The following is a 19237-nucleotide window of genomic DNA, read 5'->3' as shown; positions in this document are numbered from 1 at the left end:
CAGACAGTGATTAAGGTGGGGGCTGGCTTGTCTACTTGCTGCCCAGAGTACCTGATTATATTTACGCTGGCTTACTTGTCAGCTTTCCCGGAGTTAGGAAGTGATGCTGTATTGCATTTGGAACTGTTTTTTTGCATAGTGTCTCCTTTGAAAGGTTTTTTAATTACTGTTATTTTTAATTGAGTTTCTGTTAAGCACTTTATATTTGTTTTAAAAATGTGTATTTTCAGAGCCTAATGGCTAGTTTCATCTTGGTCTTCCATGTCAGCTCAAATCCTAAAACTTTTCCATTCATTTGTCTCTTTTGGGGGGAGTCTGTCCTTCCCATTCCTTTGTCTTCTCCCCCCACCCCCATTCCGGTAGGTGTTAATGGAGTGGTTTATTTCGTCAGAAATTGTGCACAAAAAAACAGTTGTGCAGCTGTAGGCTGATCAAAGTGTCGCACAACTCAGGAGCAGAGAGCTGTGGCCCAGGTAGATGGGAGGATTGGCCTGACGCGCTGTTGTCTCCTGTTCCAGGCGAACACAGGCTTGCTCTGCTCCTCTCCCAGCTGGCAGGTAGCCAGCCTGTTCGGGACCTCCTCACCATGCAGCTGGTAGACTGGCACAGGCTGCAGGCAGACTGCTTCATCCAGGAAGAGAGATTGCGGATCTTTGCCCTGCTTGCAGGAAAGCCTGTAAGTTCTGTTACTCGGCTGTGTTGTCATTGACTTGACTTCCCCTTTTTGACGGCAGTACGTTTTAAGGTGTAGCCCTCAACCACAGCATGTGGTGCGCAGCAGGAAAGGAGTACAAGGTGGTGACATGTTTTTTTTAGCTAATGTAATCTCTTACTGTTGCGTGCCTGGTATGTACCGACCGTTGTGTGATAAATTTGACTAAACTTAGTAATTTCTTCAGGTGTGGCAGCTATCGGAGACAATAAGTATCAATGTGTGCTCACTGCTGGACTGGAAGCGCTGCATGGCTGTCCACCTCTGGTACCTGCTTCCTCCAACAGCTTCTATTTCCAAGGCACTTGCCATGTACGAGTCAGCGTTTCAGGTAGGTCAGACATGCCTGGGTAAAAGGAGATCTTACTCGGTACCATTGACTGTCTGATGCTGCTCTGAGACTTCTGTGAGCAGTCAAGTATTGCTTTGGAGGTTCTGAGTGTGGAATTGCATATGGGTTCATTTTTTCAGTTGTCACAGCATCGGATTCCTTCACCAGCTTTCATGATGAGTTTTTGCAGCAGTTCGCTGTGATAGGAAAGTTCCTTCCGCCACTGGAATTGGGAATAAAGCACTGGGGTTGAACCTGTTGGTAATTTTAGTCACTCGAGAAGCTTAGGACCTGCTCTTTAGGGTGTTCTGGTAGTGACTTATTTGAAGCATATCTCTCACTGATTGAGTGTTTCCAGGTGTTTGACGGCTAGACGAAATTAGGAAGATGGGTAGTGGCCAGCAGCAGGAAGGCCATTTGAGCTAGGTAGCCAGCCAGTTTTCCCAACATGATGATTAATACTCGGCTGCCTGACTTCGAAAATAGTCTTAGCCGAACAATACACCCTGTTTGTTACACTCGCTGTTTCTACAGCAAACATGGAAGGTGTCCTACAGACAGTGTGGCTGCACGCATTATGCAAAGCCTTGTTTGTTGCTGTAGAGCTGTCAGCCTCTGTATAAGAAAGACAAAGGGTTCTGTTGAAAAACTAAACATAGTTCAGCCCTTGATCTGTATGCCTAAAAGATAGCCCAAGCATAGCATCAAGTCTAGTAACTTCTAATTGATGTGTGCTTAATGCTGCAGGAATATTTAGTGTTATCTTTGCCCATAGTATGTTAGTATAAAGTGTTCATCACTTCAAAATACCAACCCTTAGTTTTATTGTGACTTGAACTTAAGATAATGCTACTAGGTTAGAACGTGCAGCCTGATGATGTGGAGGAAAAGTGGATACGGCTTGTTTCCAGAACTTCATGTAGGAGGGCTAATAACTGGAAACCAGCAGGACATGGAATGCTCTTCCAAACTCAGATCTAGTGTTCTTACCAGCAGTGAAAATGTCAAGAGGATTTTGGTGACCCGGACTGGTTAGATGGTATGAAAGACAACAGTTCTCTTGCAGTTCAGTGCCCTGTAAAATGGTTCAGTGCCACTCACTTAGCTGTCCAGACTCTGCTTAGCTACAGAGAGAGAGAGCGAGCTTGCAGGGATGCAGCATCTTTCATTCGATCAAGTCATTTTCCAGCTATAAAATCATTCAGGAATACAGATTGTGTGTATGTGAGAGCTGACGATGCCTCCACACAGTGGCTTTTAAGAGCTCAGTGTGAGATGAAATTAAGCCTGCCAAAGCATTTTGGGTTTAGGTTTTTTCTTTTTAGCATCGTGTTAGTATATAGTTGCTGTGTAAGTTTTAACTGCAGGTGCAGTAGGGTGCACCTTCTACTTTGAAGCAGAAAGCATGCTTGTGAGCCTGCTGATCTGTGTTGAATTCAGAGTGCAGTTTTATCTTTAAACTTACTGTTAAAACTATTTCTTCAGAACACACCAGAGTGTGAAAAATACGCCTGCTGTCCTCTGCCTCCTTACCTAGAAGATTCTGGTTGTGTAATTGAAGACGTTGATAATGCAGGAAGACCTCTGAGAGATGTCTGTTTCCATTTGTTAAAGCTCTACAGTGACAGGTAAATGGGTAAATAGTTCAAAAACTATTTATAAAAATCTTCATCAGTCTGACTTCTTGAATTCCCAAACCAGGGGTATGAAATCGGCTTTAGTGTTTATTGAACCACTTACAGTAGTCAAAAATCTGCCTTGAATGTACACCCTTACAGAGCGTGGTGACACTGTCACTGCTGGTGATGGTATAGATGATGAAACTTAAGCTTTGGAGCACGTTTGTGTTTTTCTTCTTAGGTGTTTTCTGTGTGTGAAGAGTGCAGTAATTGTGCTTCACTATAGTTGCCTGTTTTGAAGGCATTGAGAAATCTGCAGGAGGAGCACATGCAGAAGAAAAGGTTGTGACAGTCTGGATGCAGACTCAAAAGAAGAGCAAAAGGATTTTAACAGTTGCTCCTATCGTTTTGTTTTTTGTTTTTGTTTTTTTAAAACAAAACCAAAATCCCACACCCATGTAAATCACATGTATGGAATAATTGGAGGTGGGTGAAGGGAAGGAACTAAGTAGCACCAATTTCGGATTTTGTTATGTGGACACAATTAGCTGTTTATGTTGCAAATGGTTTTCCCTACAGGCACTATGATCTTGACCAGCTGCTTGATCCCAGGAGTGTAACGTCTGACCCTCTGGACTATCGTCTCAGTTGGCACCTGTGGGAAGTGCTCAGAGCCCTGAATTATACCCATCTATTCAAGCAGAGTCAAGGAGTGCTGAATGCTAGCTACGCTGCCCAGCTTGAAAGCGAAGGTCTTTGGGAATGGGCTGTTTTTATACTGCTGCATGAGCCTGATACGCAGTGAGTAAAAGATTTTTATTTTTTTTTCCTTGAAAATCATGTGTTGTCTGTTTTAAAGACCTGCTCTGTGTACCGTAATTATCAATAGCTTCTCTCACTAAACTGGAACTGCACAACTGGAGAACTTCATGCCATTTGTAAAAATTGTGTGCCGGGATTACGAAGTGGCATGAATAATTCTGCTTAGTTAAATGTCCTGTTAGATGTTAAATAATATTGTATTGTAATGACTGTAACTCATGAACCGTTCTATAGAAGCAGATCTCGTAGTCATTTTGATGTCCTAGGGCTGTGTATCTTGTCTGTGGCTCAGCAAGCTTACTATGTTCAAGAACTTGTCCTGAAAACATCACTAATGCAAAATCTTGTAACTGTTCCCATTGGAGCTGAACAGAAGCAAGTCTGTTTGAAAGGAAAGCTTGGGAATCACGAAAATGCATGTTTTGCTTCTATTGTGAAATACGTACTTAACAAAAAATTGTCTTAAACTTGTAAATAATACATCTTTTCTGGAAGGGTGTCTCTTGCTGTTAATGTTTACAGCTAGCATTAATACATTGCAATAGAATTTTTTTCCAACCGACTAACTTCAAATAGAGCCTGTATATTACTTTTAGGGGCCTGGATCATACTTAAATGTTTTTAAGCTTACAACATTTAAGATGTTACAAAAGACTAGCGATGCCTTCTTTCTTAGTGGTTAACCTGTACTGAAGTAATTCAACTGATTTTAGAACTTTTCTTAATATCCTACAGTAAGACTGTTCAAGGCCTGGCGAGGCTGGCTTTTGCCTTCTGTTACGCCTGTGCCTCTGCCGTCGCCGATAAGTATAATGCAGTTCACTGCTGCCTCGTTCAGTCCTCGGCTGCTTGTATTGAAGTGTATCTTCTGATGGAGCGATACGAAGGACTGCTTGCTGAAATAACGCCTTGTCCTCTCTTCCCCCAGCATACGGGAGAAGGCAGTGCGTGAACTCCTGAATCGGCATTGCGTTCTCTCTGAGACACCAGAGTCTTGGGCCAAGGAGACTTTTCTGACGCAGAGGCTCTGCGTCCCCCCGGAGTGGATTCATGAAGCAAAGGCAGTTCGAGCAAGGATGGAGGGTGACAAGCATAAAGAAGCCCTCTTCTTGTTCAGGGCTGGGCACTGGAACCAGTGTCACAAGCTGGTTGTCAGGCACTTAGCCTCAGGTGAGTCTGCTCTCCTAATTTTTTTCATTCTGTCTTTTGAACAGCACACATAGATATAGTAGGAACAAAAGTCATTGGGTGTTCAATAATATGAGGGGGTAGGGCTGTGTTTCTAGCAATAGGGTTAGTAGAGAGTGACTGGCTGTTTCAGAGTAGCTCTCATGATACCTGGTGTGACGATGATTCGCTGCAGACACATGAGAAGGGCTGTGCTTAACCTGCACATCCACCTTCCTGTGCCAGAGGTGCCTCAGGGAACAAGGGCAGCGGTAGCATTCCTGGAGCCCCGATCCTATGGGTGTCCCTGCTCCCTGTTCCCCCCAGGAAATGGGATGGCCTTAGACTTGCCTTTTGTAGGTCATAAATCGAGTAAACATTTCTGGCCATGGCTCATAGTGTCAAGGAATTGCAAAACTGACGCAGAGTACAGTCCATTAGTTGCTTTTTCTTTAACAATCAAAGTTCCTGACTTGTAAGAAACCCTTTTGCTCTGTTACTAACATGTTTGTTCTCTTTAGATGCTATTATTAATGAAAACTACAAGTACCTAAAAGGATTCCTGGAGGATCTTGCCCCTCCAGAGCGTAGTGCACTCATCCAGGACTGGGAGATGGCGGGGCTGGTCTACCTAGATTACATCCGTGTTATTGAGATGCTTGATAGGATTCAACAGGTAACAGACTAAAACAATTGTAATTTTTTTCCCTACAGTTTGGAAGCTCATACACGTTCTTGCTTTTAGGATAACCTTTTATTCACTGTTCAGTGCTAATGTTAGTGTTTCCCTTTGGCAGACACTAGCAAACAGAATATGGTGCATCTCCGAAAACATAGAGAGATTTGGTAGATACTGTCAAACTAAGATCTGGGCTCTGCCCTGCAGACATGCTCTATGTAGCATGACAGGGAGGCAAGTGAAGGAGAAGGAACAAAACTAGCAGTTAGCTAGTTAGTGGGGAGTCTGCATGTCAGTCCCCTCTGATTCAGTTCCAGACTTCCCATTTCTGTCGCTTCAGGTGTTAATGTCAAACAGGTTTTAGCACAGATCGTCTTCTGTTGGATAGATTTGGCTTAGTGAGCTCGGGCAGTCCGCAGGTGTTTCTGCTGAAAGGCTTTGGATGGCTCAGAGGCTGACTCTCTTCTTTGCTTTCAGCTGGATTGTTCCACCTACGAGCTGGAGCGGTTACATACCAAAGTGACATCGCTGTGCAACAGGATAGAGCAGATCCAGTGCCACAGCGCAAAGGACCGTCTGGCTCAGTCAGGTACGGTGACATCAGTATCTAGCACCCGCTGGGAGAGCCACTTTTTCAACCTAGCCCAGCTAGTACCGGCTGTCACCTGGCTGCCGCTGTATCTGTCCCGCTGTGTGTGCTGAGGAGGAAGGCTGCGGTTGGCGAGGTGAGCCATGTGTTGCTCCAGTAGTTACCGTACATACACCTATTGGTCATCATTTTGGGCAGTTTTTGTTGCCTGGCTGATGTGGCATCCAGGGTCTGGTCTCTTACAACTGTCTTCCGATAAGCCGTAAAGTGTCTTGTCCATCCTTAGTTTTACAGTGCCAAATAAAGCATGACCATACTTGCAGAAGACAGTCTGGTCTAAGGAATAAGGCCAAATTTTTATTATACTCATGGAGGAAGTCTGGAGAGAGGAGATTCACTGCTGGAGCTGAGAAAAAGCCGGGTCACACTAGGGCATGGTTCCACCAACCCAGCCAAATGTCTTTGCTCCAAAATTTCCTGTTGAATCGCTGTTCAAGTTCACCCCTCTGCAGGGTGAGCTCCTAAGTGCTCACGTGCTAGCTCCCGCTCCAGAGGGTGGTGTGGAGCGTGCAGAAACACTCCTCTTCCTGCTCTTTCTAGATATGGCCAAGCGCATTGCTAACCTGCTGCGGGTGGTCCTCAGCCTGCAGCACGCCCCAGAGCCCATCTCCGACTCCACGCCTGACGTGCAGCGTGTCCCTCTTCGCCTGCTCGCTCCCCACATCGGACGGCTGCCTATGCCGGAGGACTATGCCTTGGAGGAGCTCCGCAGCCTCACCCAGTCTTACCTACGGGAGCTGACAGTAGTGACTCACTGAGGAAGAATCCCTTCCACGGATGGACAGTTTTTACTGTTTGTTAACCCTTACCCTTGTTCTGAGGGCGAACAGCCTCTCCAGCCACACAGGTTTTTCCATAGAGGTGTAAACCAACTTTAGAATGTGGGCTAACGCAGGAATTTTTGTAGCCTGGGGGGGAGCATTGAGACTGGTTGGACCTTGCTGGCTGGCACCCTCAACCACGCATTTTCCTAGAATCAATAAAGCACCTCTTGTTGAACCTGTCTGCAGGTGGGATTGTACCTGTGGAGGGGGGCACAGCGTGGGCTTCGTCTCCTGGCAGACCCTTTTCACTCCTTTGTTGCAGCGCAGAGGATGGTGAAGCAAGTTCTGGGACAGTTTTCCGTGGGCAGACTCCCACTTTGGTGGGACTGCACTTGGTAAACCGCTGAACCTTTGGCACCTGAACTGACTGCCGATAAGCTTTAAATGGGGCTTTATGTTAAAAGTTTGCTTTGTGGGTGGGTGGGGGAGAAGAAACTTAAGTTCAGAAGTGTCTTTTCCTGCATTCTCTTGCTAATTTGGAGACCTGCGAATATGTTGTTTCTCTTATTTCTCCATCCTTCATCTCCAAAAGCGAAGCAAGCTGCTTCCCTGACTCAGGAGAAGAGGAGGCGACACCTGCGCCTGTGCCTTACGGCGAGCTCTGCGCTGTGCAGGCCTCTGAGGACGGACACCTCCTGGGTCCTGCACACAGTAAAATGCAGGAGCCTGTCGTAATAGTTGCTGTGTTCCAGGACTCCAGGCTCCTGATGGGAGGCGGCAAATTCTGCGCCGAAAGCAAAACTGCGGAAAGAGGTCACCTGCCCAAGGAGCAGAGCAGCCTGGCTGCCCAGGCACTTCGGAGTGCCTCTTTGCCGCCGCACGCAGGATGGCTGCCCGCGTAGGGAGGGCTACGTGCAGCCACCCTGCCCCACGTGCGAGTGCCCGGCTGCCCGGGCAGCCCCTCGGCTGGCGCGTGCCGCCTGGCGCACGCCGTCCTCTGTGTTTGCTGTGTAGCTGGGTTACGTCGAGCGGAGCTGCCATCCAGTGTAAGAACATCCCACACGTGAACAGCTGACTGTGTCCATGTGCTCTGGTGTGTACAGTCTTGACTCTTGCTGTGTTTAGAAACCGACTATTTTTGGAAGAAGGAAAAAAAGCTGTCTATTGGTCTGCTCTGATTTCAGGGTTACTGCAGCCACGCCTCCTGCGACAGCCAGCCGGCCACGGCTCGCAGCGGCTTCAAGCCTGCCTGGTGCCACTTTGCATTGGCTCATTGAAGGTCTTTATGCATGAGGATTATGTAAAGGTTTTTATTAAAAAAAATTATAAATAAATGATCTAGATTATTTTCCTGTCTTTTTGAAAACAATAAATAAAATGTTTATAGTATTCCATGGTTTCCTCTGCTTTTTAAGTAAGATTTCAGTTTCATAGGCATGTGTCCCTTGGCTTGTCACACTGGGGCACTTGGGCTGGCTCTAATGGTGGCATAGCTCCCATGACCAGAGAAAGCTGAAGTCCCCCTGGAGCTGGATCTGTTGAGGGATGTGAGGAGCAACGTGAAAGGTGTTTACAGGTACATCAGCACCGACAGACTAGGGAAAAGGGCTCAGAGTGGAATGGGACGAGGCCAGGTTACAGCTTCATGGCAAATGGAGGGAAGTGCTTTTCCACACAGCGCAGAACAGGCTTGTTTCAGGCTTTAAAACTCTGTGTGAGTTGGTGTGTGCGCGCTCAAAAACAGGTTAAAGAAACCATAGATAAGTATCATCGGCTGGGCGGAAATCCAGGCGTCTGCTCCCCACAGTGGGGCAATGCTGGGTGCTTGGTGGTCACCTCTGGAGACGGGGCTGGTGGGGACCTGCTCCCCAGTGCCAGCTCTCGGGCACCAAACACCATAAAAGCAGTGGTGATTTGTGTCTCCTTGCCCAGGGCTAGCAGCTGTCCTGCTGTGCCGGCATCGGTGCATGTTAAATGTGACACTGGCCGTGCAGGGAGCCAGGTCAGTCTGGCTTCGCCTCCCTCCATTATCGTAATTGCCTCTCTGCAACCCCAGCTGCTGCCCTGGGCGGAGGAGCAGCACGGCTGGGACGTCAGGCTGGGGATGAATAATTCACCGCCTGGAAACAAAACCTCCAGCCTTAAAACGGATCGGCGCGCTGCTTGGCATCTGCTGCTGGGCATCAGCGTGGGAAAGGTGCCAGGGAAGTGCTGGGGGAGCAGGAGTCAGCAGCCTCCCACATGGCTGGAGTTTGGGAGATGCTCCGGCACCCCTGCAGCAGGGACCTCTCTGCCACTTGCTGCTTTGTCTCCTGGGTCACACCTCTTAACCTCCTGGGAACGGGAATAATCTCCCTGTTCCCCTTACTCTCTCTTTTATTGAGACCGGAGAAGTGGGGGCATGGGATGTCACTTGCTGTGTGCGGTGGTCCCTCCACCCGGGGGTCCGCAGCATCTGCCCTCAGCTCTTCCCACCGCCCGCTGCCATGGCCTCAGCGGGCTTCAGGCCCCACACTTGGCTGGGACCTGGCTGTGGGCGAGGCAACGCCTCCCTTTCAGCCCTGGGGTTTCCTTCTCCAGCTTGCTCTGGGCCAGGATTGCAAGGAGCGACCCCCCCTCCCTGCAGCCCCCCGGGTCAGAGATGCCTCGAGAGGGTGGTTTCCAGCGCATGAAGCTGCCAGTCGGGAGTGAAGATGCAGGCAGCTCCGGGCACACAGAAGCGCGCAGTGCCAGACAATACGGCGAGGATCAACCTCGTCCCTGCCTGCTCCAGCCCAGCGCACGGTCCTTGTCACCGTGGTCCTGGCCCTGAGCTGCCTGGAGCAGGCAGAGAAGGGGCTGCCCACCGGCGCGGCTGGGAGGGTCTCATGGGAGCGATGGTTCAGGGTGCGCTTGGCTGCTGGCAGGCAGAGCCTTCCCCGGGCTCGAGCAGCTGGCGGGCAGCCCGCGCGCAGCCGACAGGCAGCGCCTGCCTGCCGGCAGCGGCTCAGCACCCAGACCCCGCCCACAGCGGCTCAGCTGCACCCAAACCCCGTCCCCGTCCCCTGCCAGGTCCCGGCCGGGGCCCCTCAGGCGTTGCTCTCCATTGCCCCCCACCGCAGGGCTCGCTGCGCAGAGACTGTTGCTCCCCAGGGGCCGTGCCCCCCCGCCCTGTCCCAGCCCTGACGTCACCGGGCGCTTGCAGGTGACACGGCCCCCCTGTGTCTCCTGGGACCTGCGCAAGGCGGGAGCACAGTGGGATGGAGCCCCGAGCTCGCCCTCTGCTCGCCCTCTGCCTCGCTGGCTGCCTCCTGGCCCCGGGTAAGTGGCGGAGGGGGCGGCGAGGGGCGTTGACCTCCACCCAGCCCTGGGTGCGGGGAAAGGGTCCCCCGGCCCCTGCGACCAGCAGCATCCCCACACGTTGGACATCCCCGGCATGCTCCCCCACCTCGCTCAGCTGCCAGTGGGTCCTCGTGGCTGGGTCCTGGGGGTCCCTGGGGAAGGGTCCGGTTGCACCCCCAGCGCTCGTTGCCGCAGCCCCTCCAGCCCTGGTCTGCGTCCCCACAGGCTGCGGGGGGGCACAGGGCAGGTTCGCCTACAAGCTGCTCCGCGATCTCTTTGCCAACTACTCCAGCGCCCTGCGCCCCGTGGAGGACACGGACCGGGCGCTCAGCGTCACCCTCCAGGTCACCCTCTCCCAGATCATCGACATGGTGAGTGGCCGGGCATGGCGCCAGCACCGGCACTGGCAGCCCAGCCCAGCCAAAACAAGACCATCCTGGCCACCACTTAGTCGGGCTCTGCTCTCCCCCAGTGGGTCCTGCTCGACCCAGAGCTGATGCTCATCCCTTGAAACCAGCCCAGACCCCTCAAAACCAGCCCAGCTGCCCCCAAGTCAGCTCAGACCACTTGAAGACACCTCAGACCCCTGCAAAACCAGCACAGCCCCCCCAAATGAGCTCGGACCGCTTGAAGACAGCCCAGACCTCTCCAACCTCCCAAAACCAGCACAACCCCCTCAAAGGCAGCTCAGCCCCTCGGGACCCTTGCAGAGGCCGCGGGGCTGGGAGCTGAGGGGGGCAGCAGGCAGCGCCGAGGTCCATCCCCCGCGCCCACCCTCTCCCCTCGGCAGGATGAGAAGAACCAGGTCCTCACCTCCTATCTGTGGGTCCGCCAGGCCTGGCTGGACGCCCACCTCACCTGGGACAAGGACGCCTACGACGGCATCGACAGCATCCGCATCCCCAGCAGCTACGTCTGGCGGCCAGACATCATCCTCTACAACAAGTGGGTTGTGCTCGCCCCCCCGCCACTGCTCCTGGAGCCAGGGGGGCTCAGGCTGGGGCTGGGGGGGTTGCACAGGGTATTGCCAACCTCAGGGCTGCGTGGCTGCACGACCAGGGGGGTCCTGGTGTGGGTGACGCAGGGAAAGGGTCACCCCGACTGGGTGACAAGGGGGGGCCAGGGAGTGCAGGGGGGGCTGGCAGCAGCCAGGTGTACCTGGTACCAACCTGCCGGCTGGGACGTGCCACCGCGGGGGCGACGGGGCACCGAGCCCCCTCTTCGGGGGGCAAGGTGACGCAGGGAGGGGACTTGGCGTTGGGGACAGGCGCTTGGCCCTGGCCCCGCAGACCCTCACCCTGCGTGAGGCTCGGGGCCATCCCGGCCCCACGGCCGTCCCTTCCCCAGCGCCGACGACCGCTTCGGCGGCTCGATGGAGACCAACGTGGTGCTGCACTCTGATGGGCACATCATGTGGGACTCGCCTGCCATCACTAAGAGCTCCTGTAAGGTGGACGTCTCCTACTTCCCCTTCGACGGGCAGCGGTGCCGCCTCACCTTCGGCTCCTGGACCTACAACGGGAACCAGATCGACCTCCGCAACCGGCTGGACGCCGGGGACCTGACGGACTTCGTGGAGAACGTGGAGTGGGAGGTGCTGGGCATGCCGGCCACAAGGAACGTCATCACCTACGGCTGCTGCTCTGAGCCCTACCCCGATGTCACCTACACCTTGCTCCTCCGCCGCCGTGCCTCCTTCTACATCTTCAACCTGCTCCTGCCCTGCATCATGGTCTCCTTCCTGGCGCCCCTCGGCTTCTACCTGCCAGCCGACTCAGGGGAGAAGGTCTCGCTGGGGGTGACGGTGCTGCTGGCCCTCACTGTCTTCCAGCTGCTGGTGGCCGAGAGCATGCCGCCCTCAGAGAGTGTCCCGCTCATTGGTGAGCCTCAGCGGCACCCAGGACCCTCCCATGGGACCAGGGCATCTGCGCTGGGGTGATGGGCAGCACCCACACTGGGGGGCCACAGGCGCGGGGATGGGGGTGCAGGTCTCTACCCCCTCCGCCGCAGCATCACCACCTGTTACCTACACAGGGAAGTACTACATAGCCACCATGACCATGATCACAGTCTCCACCGCGCTGACCATCTTCATCATGAACGTCCACCACTGCGGCCCGGGGGCCCGGCCTGTGCCCCCCTGGGCCAGGCGGCTCATCCTCCACCACATGGCCCGGCTCTGCTGCGTCTACGAGGTGGGCGAGAGCTGCAAGAGCCCCCGGCGGGCACCAGGCGGGCGGGTGGGCAGGGGAGACGCTGGCATTCCGGGGGAGAGCCCTGGGGGTGCTGCGGCAGGGAGCTGCCCCCAGGACTGCTGCCTGTGCCACCATGACAGCCTGCTGAGGAACGTCAGCTACATCGCCGGCTGTTTCCGGCGCCACCGAGCCGCCCAGCGCTGGACCGGCGAGTGGAAGAAGGTGGCCAAGGTGATGGACCGCTTCTTTATGTGGGTCTTCTTCCTCATGGTCTTCCTCATGAGCGTGCTGGTCCTGGGCAAAGCTGCCAATGCACCCCCTGCCCATGACCCCCCAGGGACGGTGGTGGCCGTGGGTGCCCCATGAATCATAGAATCATAGAATCATACAGGTTGGAAAAGACCTCTAAGATCATCAAGTCCAACCGTCAACCCAACACACCATGCCCACTACACCATGTCCCTAAGCGCCTCATCTACACGTCTTTTAAATACCTCCAGGGATGGTGACTCCACCACTTCCCTGGGCAGCCTGTTCCAAGGCCTGACCACTCTTTCAGTAAAGAAATTTCTCCTAATGTCCAATCTAAACCTCCCTTGGCGCAACTTGAGGCCATTTCCTCTCGTCCTATCGCTTGTTACTTGGCAGAAGAGACCAGCTCATCCTGAGCACCCCCTGGTCCCCCACAGAGCTGCAGGGTGGGAGCTCCACCAGTGCTGGGGGAAAAGGAGCCTGATAGTGAGACCCCCACCCCGGCCAGGGCTGCACCAGCTGCAGGGATGGGATGTACAGGTCCCGGCCCCCTCAGTGGCTGTGCCAGGGCCTGTGCCCATGTGCCCCCATTGCACCCTGCCCCCGAGAAAGCCAACAAACTGGAAATAAACCCTGGAGCGTGCGTCCTCCCTCTCCTGCCTGGGGTCTGGGGGGGTCTCGGGACCTCACTGCCCCGGGGAGGGCTGCGGCACCGGCACTGGCACCAGCTGGCGTGGGCTGGGGGTGTGCATGGGGTGGGCAGCAAAGAGGTGTGGGACCCTTGGGGACCCTTCTCTCCATGGGCCCATGCCCGGTCCTTGCAGCCCCATGGAGCTCTGCAGTGGAGGGAGGACAGAGCCTTTGCCTGTGTGGATGTGTATGTATATATAGATATATAGATATACAGATATATAGACACACATACATACCCCTGTGAGGGCACCACTGGCTGGCAGGGCCCTGCTCCCTGAGCCCTCCCAGTCCCCCAATTACCAGTGCAGCTCAGGGGTCTCACGTCACCCCAAAACTGCCCTGAAACCCTGCAGCACTCCAACCTGCAGCCACTGCTCCCGGCTGTGCCGGCCACCTCCCGCCCCCTCCCACATCCCCACCGGCCAGGGGCTGGTCCGCTGCAGCCCCCCGAGATGCCACTCCAGTGTCTGTTAGTCCTGGGGAGGGTCCCGAGGGAGCAGGGAAGCCCCCACCCCACCCCCCCAGGGCGCTCGCTGGGCTGAGGATGGCGCCCGGGAGGGATCTGTCCTTCAATGCCTTTGCTGATAAACACGCGGGGCTCTCCGTGGGAAGGGGTGCGGGGCCCAGCAGGAGCTCTGGAGCTGCTGCCCACCCCAGGCAGGGCAGGTCGGTCCCGGGATCCATCGGTGCCCGCACAGCCCAGCCAGTGGCAGCCAACATCCCGTGGTGGGGACCCTGCAGCAGTGTCCCTCCCCAGGGACCCCCATGTCAGCACGGCACGGCACGGCACGGCACCCTTTGAGGTTCAAAGCCAAAGCGGGTGGGACCACAGGGCCAAGGCAGCAGCTGGTGGCACCGGGGGAGGCAGCCCGCAGACAGGCCCCCGGCCTCACTGCTGAGCAGAAGGGAACCCCAAAACCTCCTCACGGCGGTGCAGGATCCCACCAAACCGGCTGGGTACAGCGCCCGCTCCCACCCTGAGCAGCACCGGTGCCGCCGTGCCCCCGGCACCCTTCCCTCCCCGCTCCCTGGCTGCTCCCCGGCCGCTGCTTGGAGGACCCACGGGGGTGGCGGGGGGCAGCACTCCCCGTGAGCAGGGACCCCTCTCAAGGTTACCCCTCGAGGCTGGGAGACCCCGGACCTGACGCCAGGCACCAGCGGGTTGGTAAGTGACATTTTTTGCATGCGTGTAACATTTAAGATGCGTATAGGAAGCTTACACGATGATCTTTGCATCCCATCCTAACTTTGCGTGGAGTAAATTACTAGAGCGTTGACCACCGATCCACCTGTGCTTATTAAATATTTTAATACCTACATTTACTGATCAGACCTCAATAAACTAATGACCGGATCAGCTCTGGCCGAGTGACCTCTGACTCTTCTCCTGCGACAGTGACGGCGGCTTGGCCGTGCTGACCCTCGAGGCCGGGGGAGCAGGCGCTGCCCCCGTGCTGCCCGAGAGCCTGTGCCAGGGGGGCCGGACCCACCGCCCCCATCGCTGCCACTCAACCCACGTACCGGCCGCCGGAGGCATCGGGGCTCGTGTCCGTTGGGAGCAGGGTCCCCCCCGAGCAAGGGGCCGTGTCAGCCAGTGGGGAGGGGGACAGCAGCTGAACGTGGGGGGACACCCACGGGTGATGGAGGGGCAGGGGGATGGGAGCCGGACGCGCTGGGGGCGCTGGGGCGGGGGACACGGAGGGGCCCTCGGGCTCGCTGGGATGGCGCACAGACGCTGGCAGGAGGAATTGCCGTAGTGGGGGAGTGCGAGCGGGTGAGCAGCATCGCCCCTGGCTGGGGGCGGACATGGACACGGCTGCATATGGCCAGGTACAAGGACTCAGGCACAGGACCAGAGAGAAAGAGCCCCGTGGAGCTGGGCAGGAGCAGCCCCATGGAGCCCAACAGAAGCAGCTCCAGGGGCCAGGCTGGAGCAGCCCCATGGAGATGGACAGTAGCATCTCCCTGGGGCTCAAAAGGAGCAGCCCCATGTAGTCGGACAGGAGGAGCCCAGTGGGGCAGGCAGGAGCATGCCCACACGACGGGACAGGAGCATCCCCGCTGCTCCAGGCCGGAGCACCCCGGCTGCCCACGGGCAGGGCACGTGGCCGGGCGGCCCCGGGGCCGTGCAGGGCAGGACGAGCTGACCCTCTCGGGCTGGACTGATGGCAAGAATTTCAGTGCTGGAGGTCACAAAGCTGGGCTGGGATTTGAGCTGGAAGGCAGCTTTAAGTAAAACGACAGGTGGTGCTGTGGAAGATGAAGGAAAAGTGTAGCCAGTGTGTTTCGGCCTTAATATTACTCTGAAATTCCAAGCGGCGTGAACTTTCTACTCTTCCAAAGAATCATTTGCTTCCTGTGCCAGCATCTTCTGCCAGGGGCAGGGAAAGGGCCGTGAGCACCGCGGCCAGTGGCCACCAACAGCTCTTCCCATCTGCTCGGGGCATCCACGGTGACCAGGGCCCAGAGGCCACTGGGCTTGCCAGGGGTGCTCCTGGGAGTCACCATGGGCCTTGGGGGGACCAGCCCTCGCCCCAGCCAGCTCTGCCCGGCTCTGGCGCTGCCTGAAGGCCTGGTGGAGACGCCACTGCCGGCCCCACTACTTTGAGACCGAGGAATGATCGGGCATGGAGGGCAAGGAGGCCCCGCGGCAAGAAGGGCTTAAACTGCCTGGAGGACTTCTTTCGGGGTCAGCAGAAGAAAGTAGCTTCTGCATCTCTCTTTCCTCCTGCGTCTCTGCTTCTTCCTGCTGTGTGATCCCCCAGCCCGAAGCAGTCTGGAGCATCCTGTTATGAGAGGATCCAGTCCCGAAAGCAAAATCCGTGTGTCACCTTCCTCCATGTCTTGTTGACTGCAGGGAGTTGGACTTCTTCCTCAAGGTCTGCCTCACCTTGAGATCGGTCTTCTCGCACCCCTTAGCCCGCCTGCCCCACCAAGTAGGACATGCACTGGTACAAGGCACAGCTGCTCTCCTGCGATGCAGTGGCGTGGCCAAAGGATGCCCTCTTCTCTCCCCCTTTCATCTTGCCCCTTTGGCAATGGGATCAGCGCATCCTCTGACAGGAGGATGTCCTCTCCTTCAGTGTCCTTGGCCTCACTCCAGGCAGAGGTCCAAGCCCAACGGGTACTCCTGACTCAAGAGTCCTTTTTTTCACCTTCACCTCCTCCTGCCTCAAGGAGCTGTCAGAGACTATTTTCTTCTCCGTCCCAGGATGAAGTCTCTCCAGGAAGTCTCATTGTCAGACAATTCTAGGGCTTCTGCCAGGCTCTGCCAGGAAGTGGTGAACGAGCTCCAAGTGCCACCGCAGTCTGTGCCAAGTCCTCCTCTTGGTGACAGACTCGGCAACTGCCTCTCCATCTTCACTTGCCTCTCTTCAGGCCTTTTGTCTGCTAAGAAGGCTGGTTAACGTGCAAACGCCTTGGAAATGCCAGCGGGCTGGGAAGTGAGCTTTGTATCAGCGGCTTTATGTTCAGGTGGAGGCTGACACTGCCCATATGGTCCTCTACAGCAACAAAGCCCACGGGCGGTGTAACCTAGGGCAGGTCCGTTTGCTGCCTGCTTGCATTGCAAAAGTATTAAATGCCTTAGCAGAGGAAAAGCAAAGAGAGGGGTAGAGCGGCAGAGGGAGGGGGGGACTTGGAGAACGAGAGAGGGAGAGGTACAGGGAAGAGAAAAAACGACAGCAGTGAGAGAAAGAGAAGGGTGGGGCAGGAAGGGACCGGGATGCAGAAGGGCGTCACGGCCCCAGGAGTCCAGGACTCGCCGCAGTTCCCGCTCTTGGAGCTGCTGGGAGCATTTGGCAGTTGGGACACGTCTTTCTCTGTCTCCCTCTCTCCCCCGCCCCTTCCTCCTGTGTAGCTCTGGTCACTGGACTGTCATCCCCCTCAGGGAACAGACTGGTGGCTCACAGCTCTTACAGGATGAGGCTTCCCAGCGACAGAGCCTCACACGCGCACACCCCTCATGGCCGCACCGCGCTTTTGGTTACACACACAGACCCTGGGTGCACGCTGGGGATCGGATCTGCCGAGGACCACGCTAAGAGAGATCCTTCCCCACCCGTGGAGGCAGGCTGCCTCCTCTCTGCAGCTGGAGGCAGCTGCCGGCCGGACCCCCTTTATTTGACTCTCCAGCTGCTTTACCTTCTTCTGGCCTCTCCAGCTTCAGCTGCGGCAGCTCCTGCCCACAGCCAGTACGCGTCCAGCTGTCCCTTTTCGCCCACGCTGCGAGGAGAATGAGGCCAAAGGCGACCCACACAACCCGGAGGCAGATGCAGTCAACAGCGTCCCTAGAGAGGAACCAACAACCGCGTCTTCAGCGCTGCCTCTGGGAGAGGGAAAGAACAAGCAGCCGTTACCCACAGTGACGACTGCAGCTCTCCTCAGGCAGGAACCCCTCCTTCTGCAGGCGCTGCTGGAGACACCGCTCCTTCCCCGAGCTGATGCTCGCGGCACCTGCATTTAGGGAGAACACGGCACGTCCAAGGGCCAGCTTGCTGCCGTGAGGACAGGGTTTGGGGGCAGTCTGTGGCTACGGGACAGGCTTCAGGGGAGGTGCTGGAGCTGGGGGCAGCTGCAGGGGGTGAGCAGGGCTGCAGGAGTTTCGCCGAGCCGGGGAGGCACCCGGCGCCTTCTCCAGGGGGTGGGAAGGCCTGCAGGTGCCCGCAGGGGTAGAGGCAGCCATCTCCTGCGCCTCTTCCTGCTTCCTCTCCACCAGCACCCAGAAAAAGGCCAGGGAGCAGGACAGAGGGGAATAACGGGAGAGCGAGCCGGGCAGGGGGATGTAGCGAGAAACAACGGGCCAGGCAGTGGTATGGAGACAGAGGGACAAGAAGTTAGGGGGAGGACGGAGGGCAGAGAGAATGAGAGAAAAGGGACAGGGAGCAGGGCAGAGATGGAGAAAGAAACATTAGCGACAGAGAGAGGAGGAGAGTGACAGGACCGAGGCAGAGAGATGGAGAAAGAAAGCAAAAACCCGTGATGGGTAGCAGGCCAGAGGGACAAGGGAAGAGAGGAGGAAGGACAGAGGGATACAGAAAACAGCTGAGGGACAGGGAGCCGGAGAGCGGGATACTGCGAAAGAGAGAGGACCGGGGAGCAGGACGCTGGGATTGAGAGCCAACGAGAGCAACAGAGAGGACGACAGAGAGGTGGAGCACAAGAGAAAACAGGGACGGAGAGCGGGACAGAGATGTGAAGCAATAAATAACAGGGCCAGGGAGCAGGACAGAGGAAGAGAGAGAGGGGGCCGGGTAAGAGAACGGATAATTGGAGAAAGAAAAGGAAGGGAACAGCACGGAGGGTCCCAGGGGAAAAGAGGGATGGCAGAATGAGAAAAATGAGACGAGGGAGAAGGACTGAGGAGCAGAGAGAAAACGGTACAGGGAAAAGGACAGAGATGGAGAAAACAAAGCAAGCCTGGAGGCAGAACAAAGGGAGAGGTTGACAAGGACCGGGAGCAGGACAAAGGGATGGAGGGGGAGTGACAGACAGCAGGATAGAAGGAGAGAGAGAAAAAGAGCAAGAAGAGCAAGAGAAGGAGAATGACAGAAGGATGTCGGAAGACCGGGGCACGTAAAAGGCGGGGCTGGGGGACACACACATCAGAAGGGTAGAAAGAAAAAGAGAGGGATGGGGAGCAAGATGTGATAGAGAGAGGAGGGAGAGAGGGAGCGGGGTGCAAGGATACAGAAAAGCAGAGGTACAGGGACGAGGACAGAATGACAGAGAGAGAAAAGGGAGGATGGGGAGCAGGAGAGAAAGATAGAGAACAAAAACTAGCGATGGGCAGAAGAACAGAAGTCCAGAGAATTCAAAAATACTTCTAGGGAGCAGGAGTGAGGACAGAGCCAGACGAAAAAATCAACAGTGAGAAGGACGGGTAACACACAGCGGGGCCCTGGGGGGGCGAGAGGGAGGGAACACAGAGCAGGACAGAGGGGGAGAGAGAGAAGGGAAAAAGAGAGACAGGAAGAAAAGCAGAGTAACCAGGAGAGCAAAAATAGCAGAAAGGGAACTGGACAGAGATGGGCA

The 19237-nt window shown here is 55.5% G+C and overlaps 2 protein-coding genes across 8 annotated transcripts in view; both read left to right on the top strand.

Annotated features, from left to right (window-relative positions):
- The window catches only part of NUP98 (nucleoporin 98 and 96 precursor), a 42314-nt gene extending 34182 nt beyond the window's left edge, over positions 1-8132 (top strand). For all 7 annotated transcript variants that reach the window (XM_075140492.1, XM_075140488.1, XM_075140490.1 and 4 more), the window contains 8 exons: positions 519-676; positions 900-1043; positions 2529-2671; positions 3242-3463; positions 4413-4654; positions 5173-5327; positions 5808-5919; positions 6520-8132. In XM_075140492.1, the coding sequence (XP_074996593.1) occupies positions 519-676; positions 900-1043; positions 2529-2671; positions 3242-3463; positions 4413-4654; positions 5173-5327; positions 5808-5919; positions 6520-6737 (1394 nt within the window). In that variant the 3' untranslated portion in view covers positions 6738-8132. The remainder of the gene's footprint in view (positions 1-518; positions 677-899; positions 1044-2528; positions 2672-3241; positions 3464-4412; positions 4655-5172; positions 5328-5807; positions 5920-6519) is intronic.
- A 1457-nt stretch (positions 8133-9589) lies between these two features.
- Positions 9590-13141, top strand: CHRNA10 (cholinergic receptor nicotinic alpha 10 subunit). Its single transcript, XM_075140486.1, has 5 exons — positions 9590-10043; positions 10290-10435; positions 10855-11009; positions 11412-11944; positions 12099-13141. The coding sequence occupies exons 1-5, from the start codon at positions 9983-9985 to the stop codon at positions 12623-12625; spliced, it is 1422 nt and encodes a 473-aa protein (XP_074996587.1). The 5' UTR covers positions 9590-9982; the 3' UTR covers positions 12626-13141.
- The last annotated feature ends 6096 nt before the right edge of the window (positions 13142-19237 follow it).

This window comes from Calonectris borealis, chromosome 1, assembly GCF_964195595.1.
Source record: "Calonectris borealis chromosome 1, bCalBor7.hap1.2, whole genome shotgun sequence".
Lineage (NCBI taxonomy): Eukaryota > Metazoa > Chordata > Aves > Procellariiformes > Procellariidae > Calonectris > Calonectris borealis.
This window is presented reverse-complemented; position numbering and strand designations above follow the sequence as displayed.

Bases quoted from the DNA above. Each gene is read 5' to 3' on its own strand.
- CHRNA10 (XM_075140486.1), top strand. From the start codon at position 9,983: ATGGAGCCCCGAGCTCGCCCTCTGCTCGCCCTCTGCCTCGCTGGCTGC. The intron at 10,044-10,289 runs GTAAGTGGCGGA...GCGTCCCCACAG, and splicing joins TGGCTGCCTCCTGGCCCCGG to GCTGCGGGGGGGCACAGGGC. The intron at 11,010-11,411 runs GTGGGTTGTGCT...TCCCTTCCCCAG, and splicing joins GACATCATCCTCTACAACAA to CGCCGACGACCGCTTCGGCG.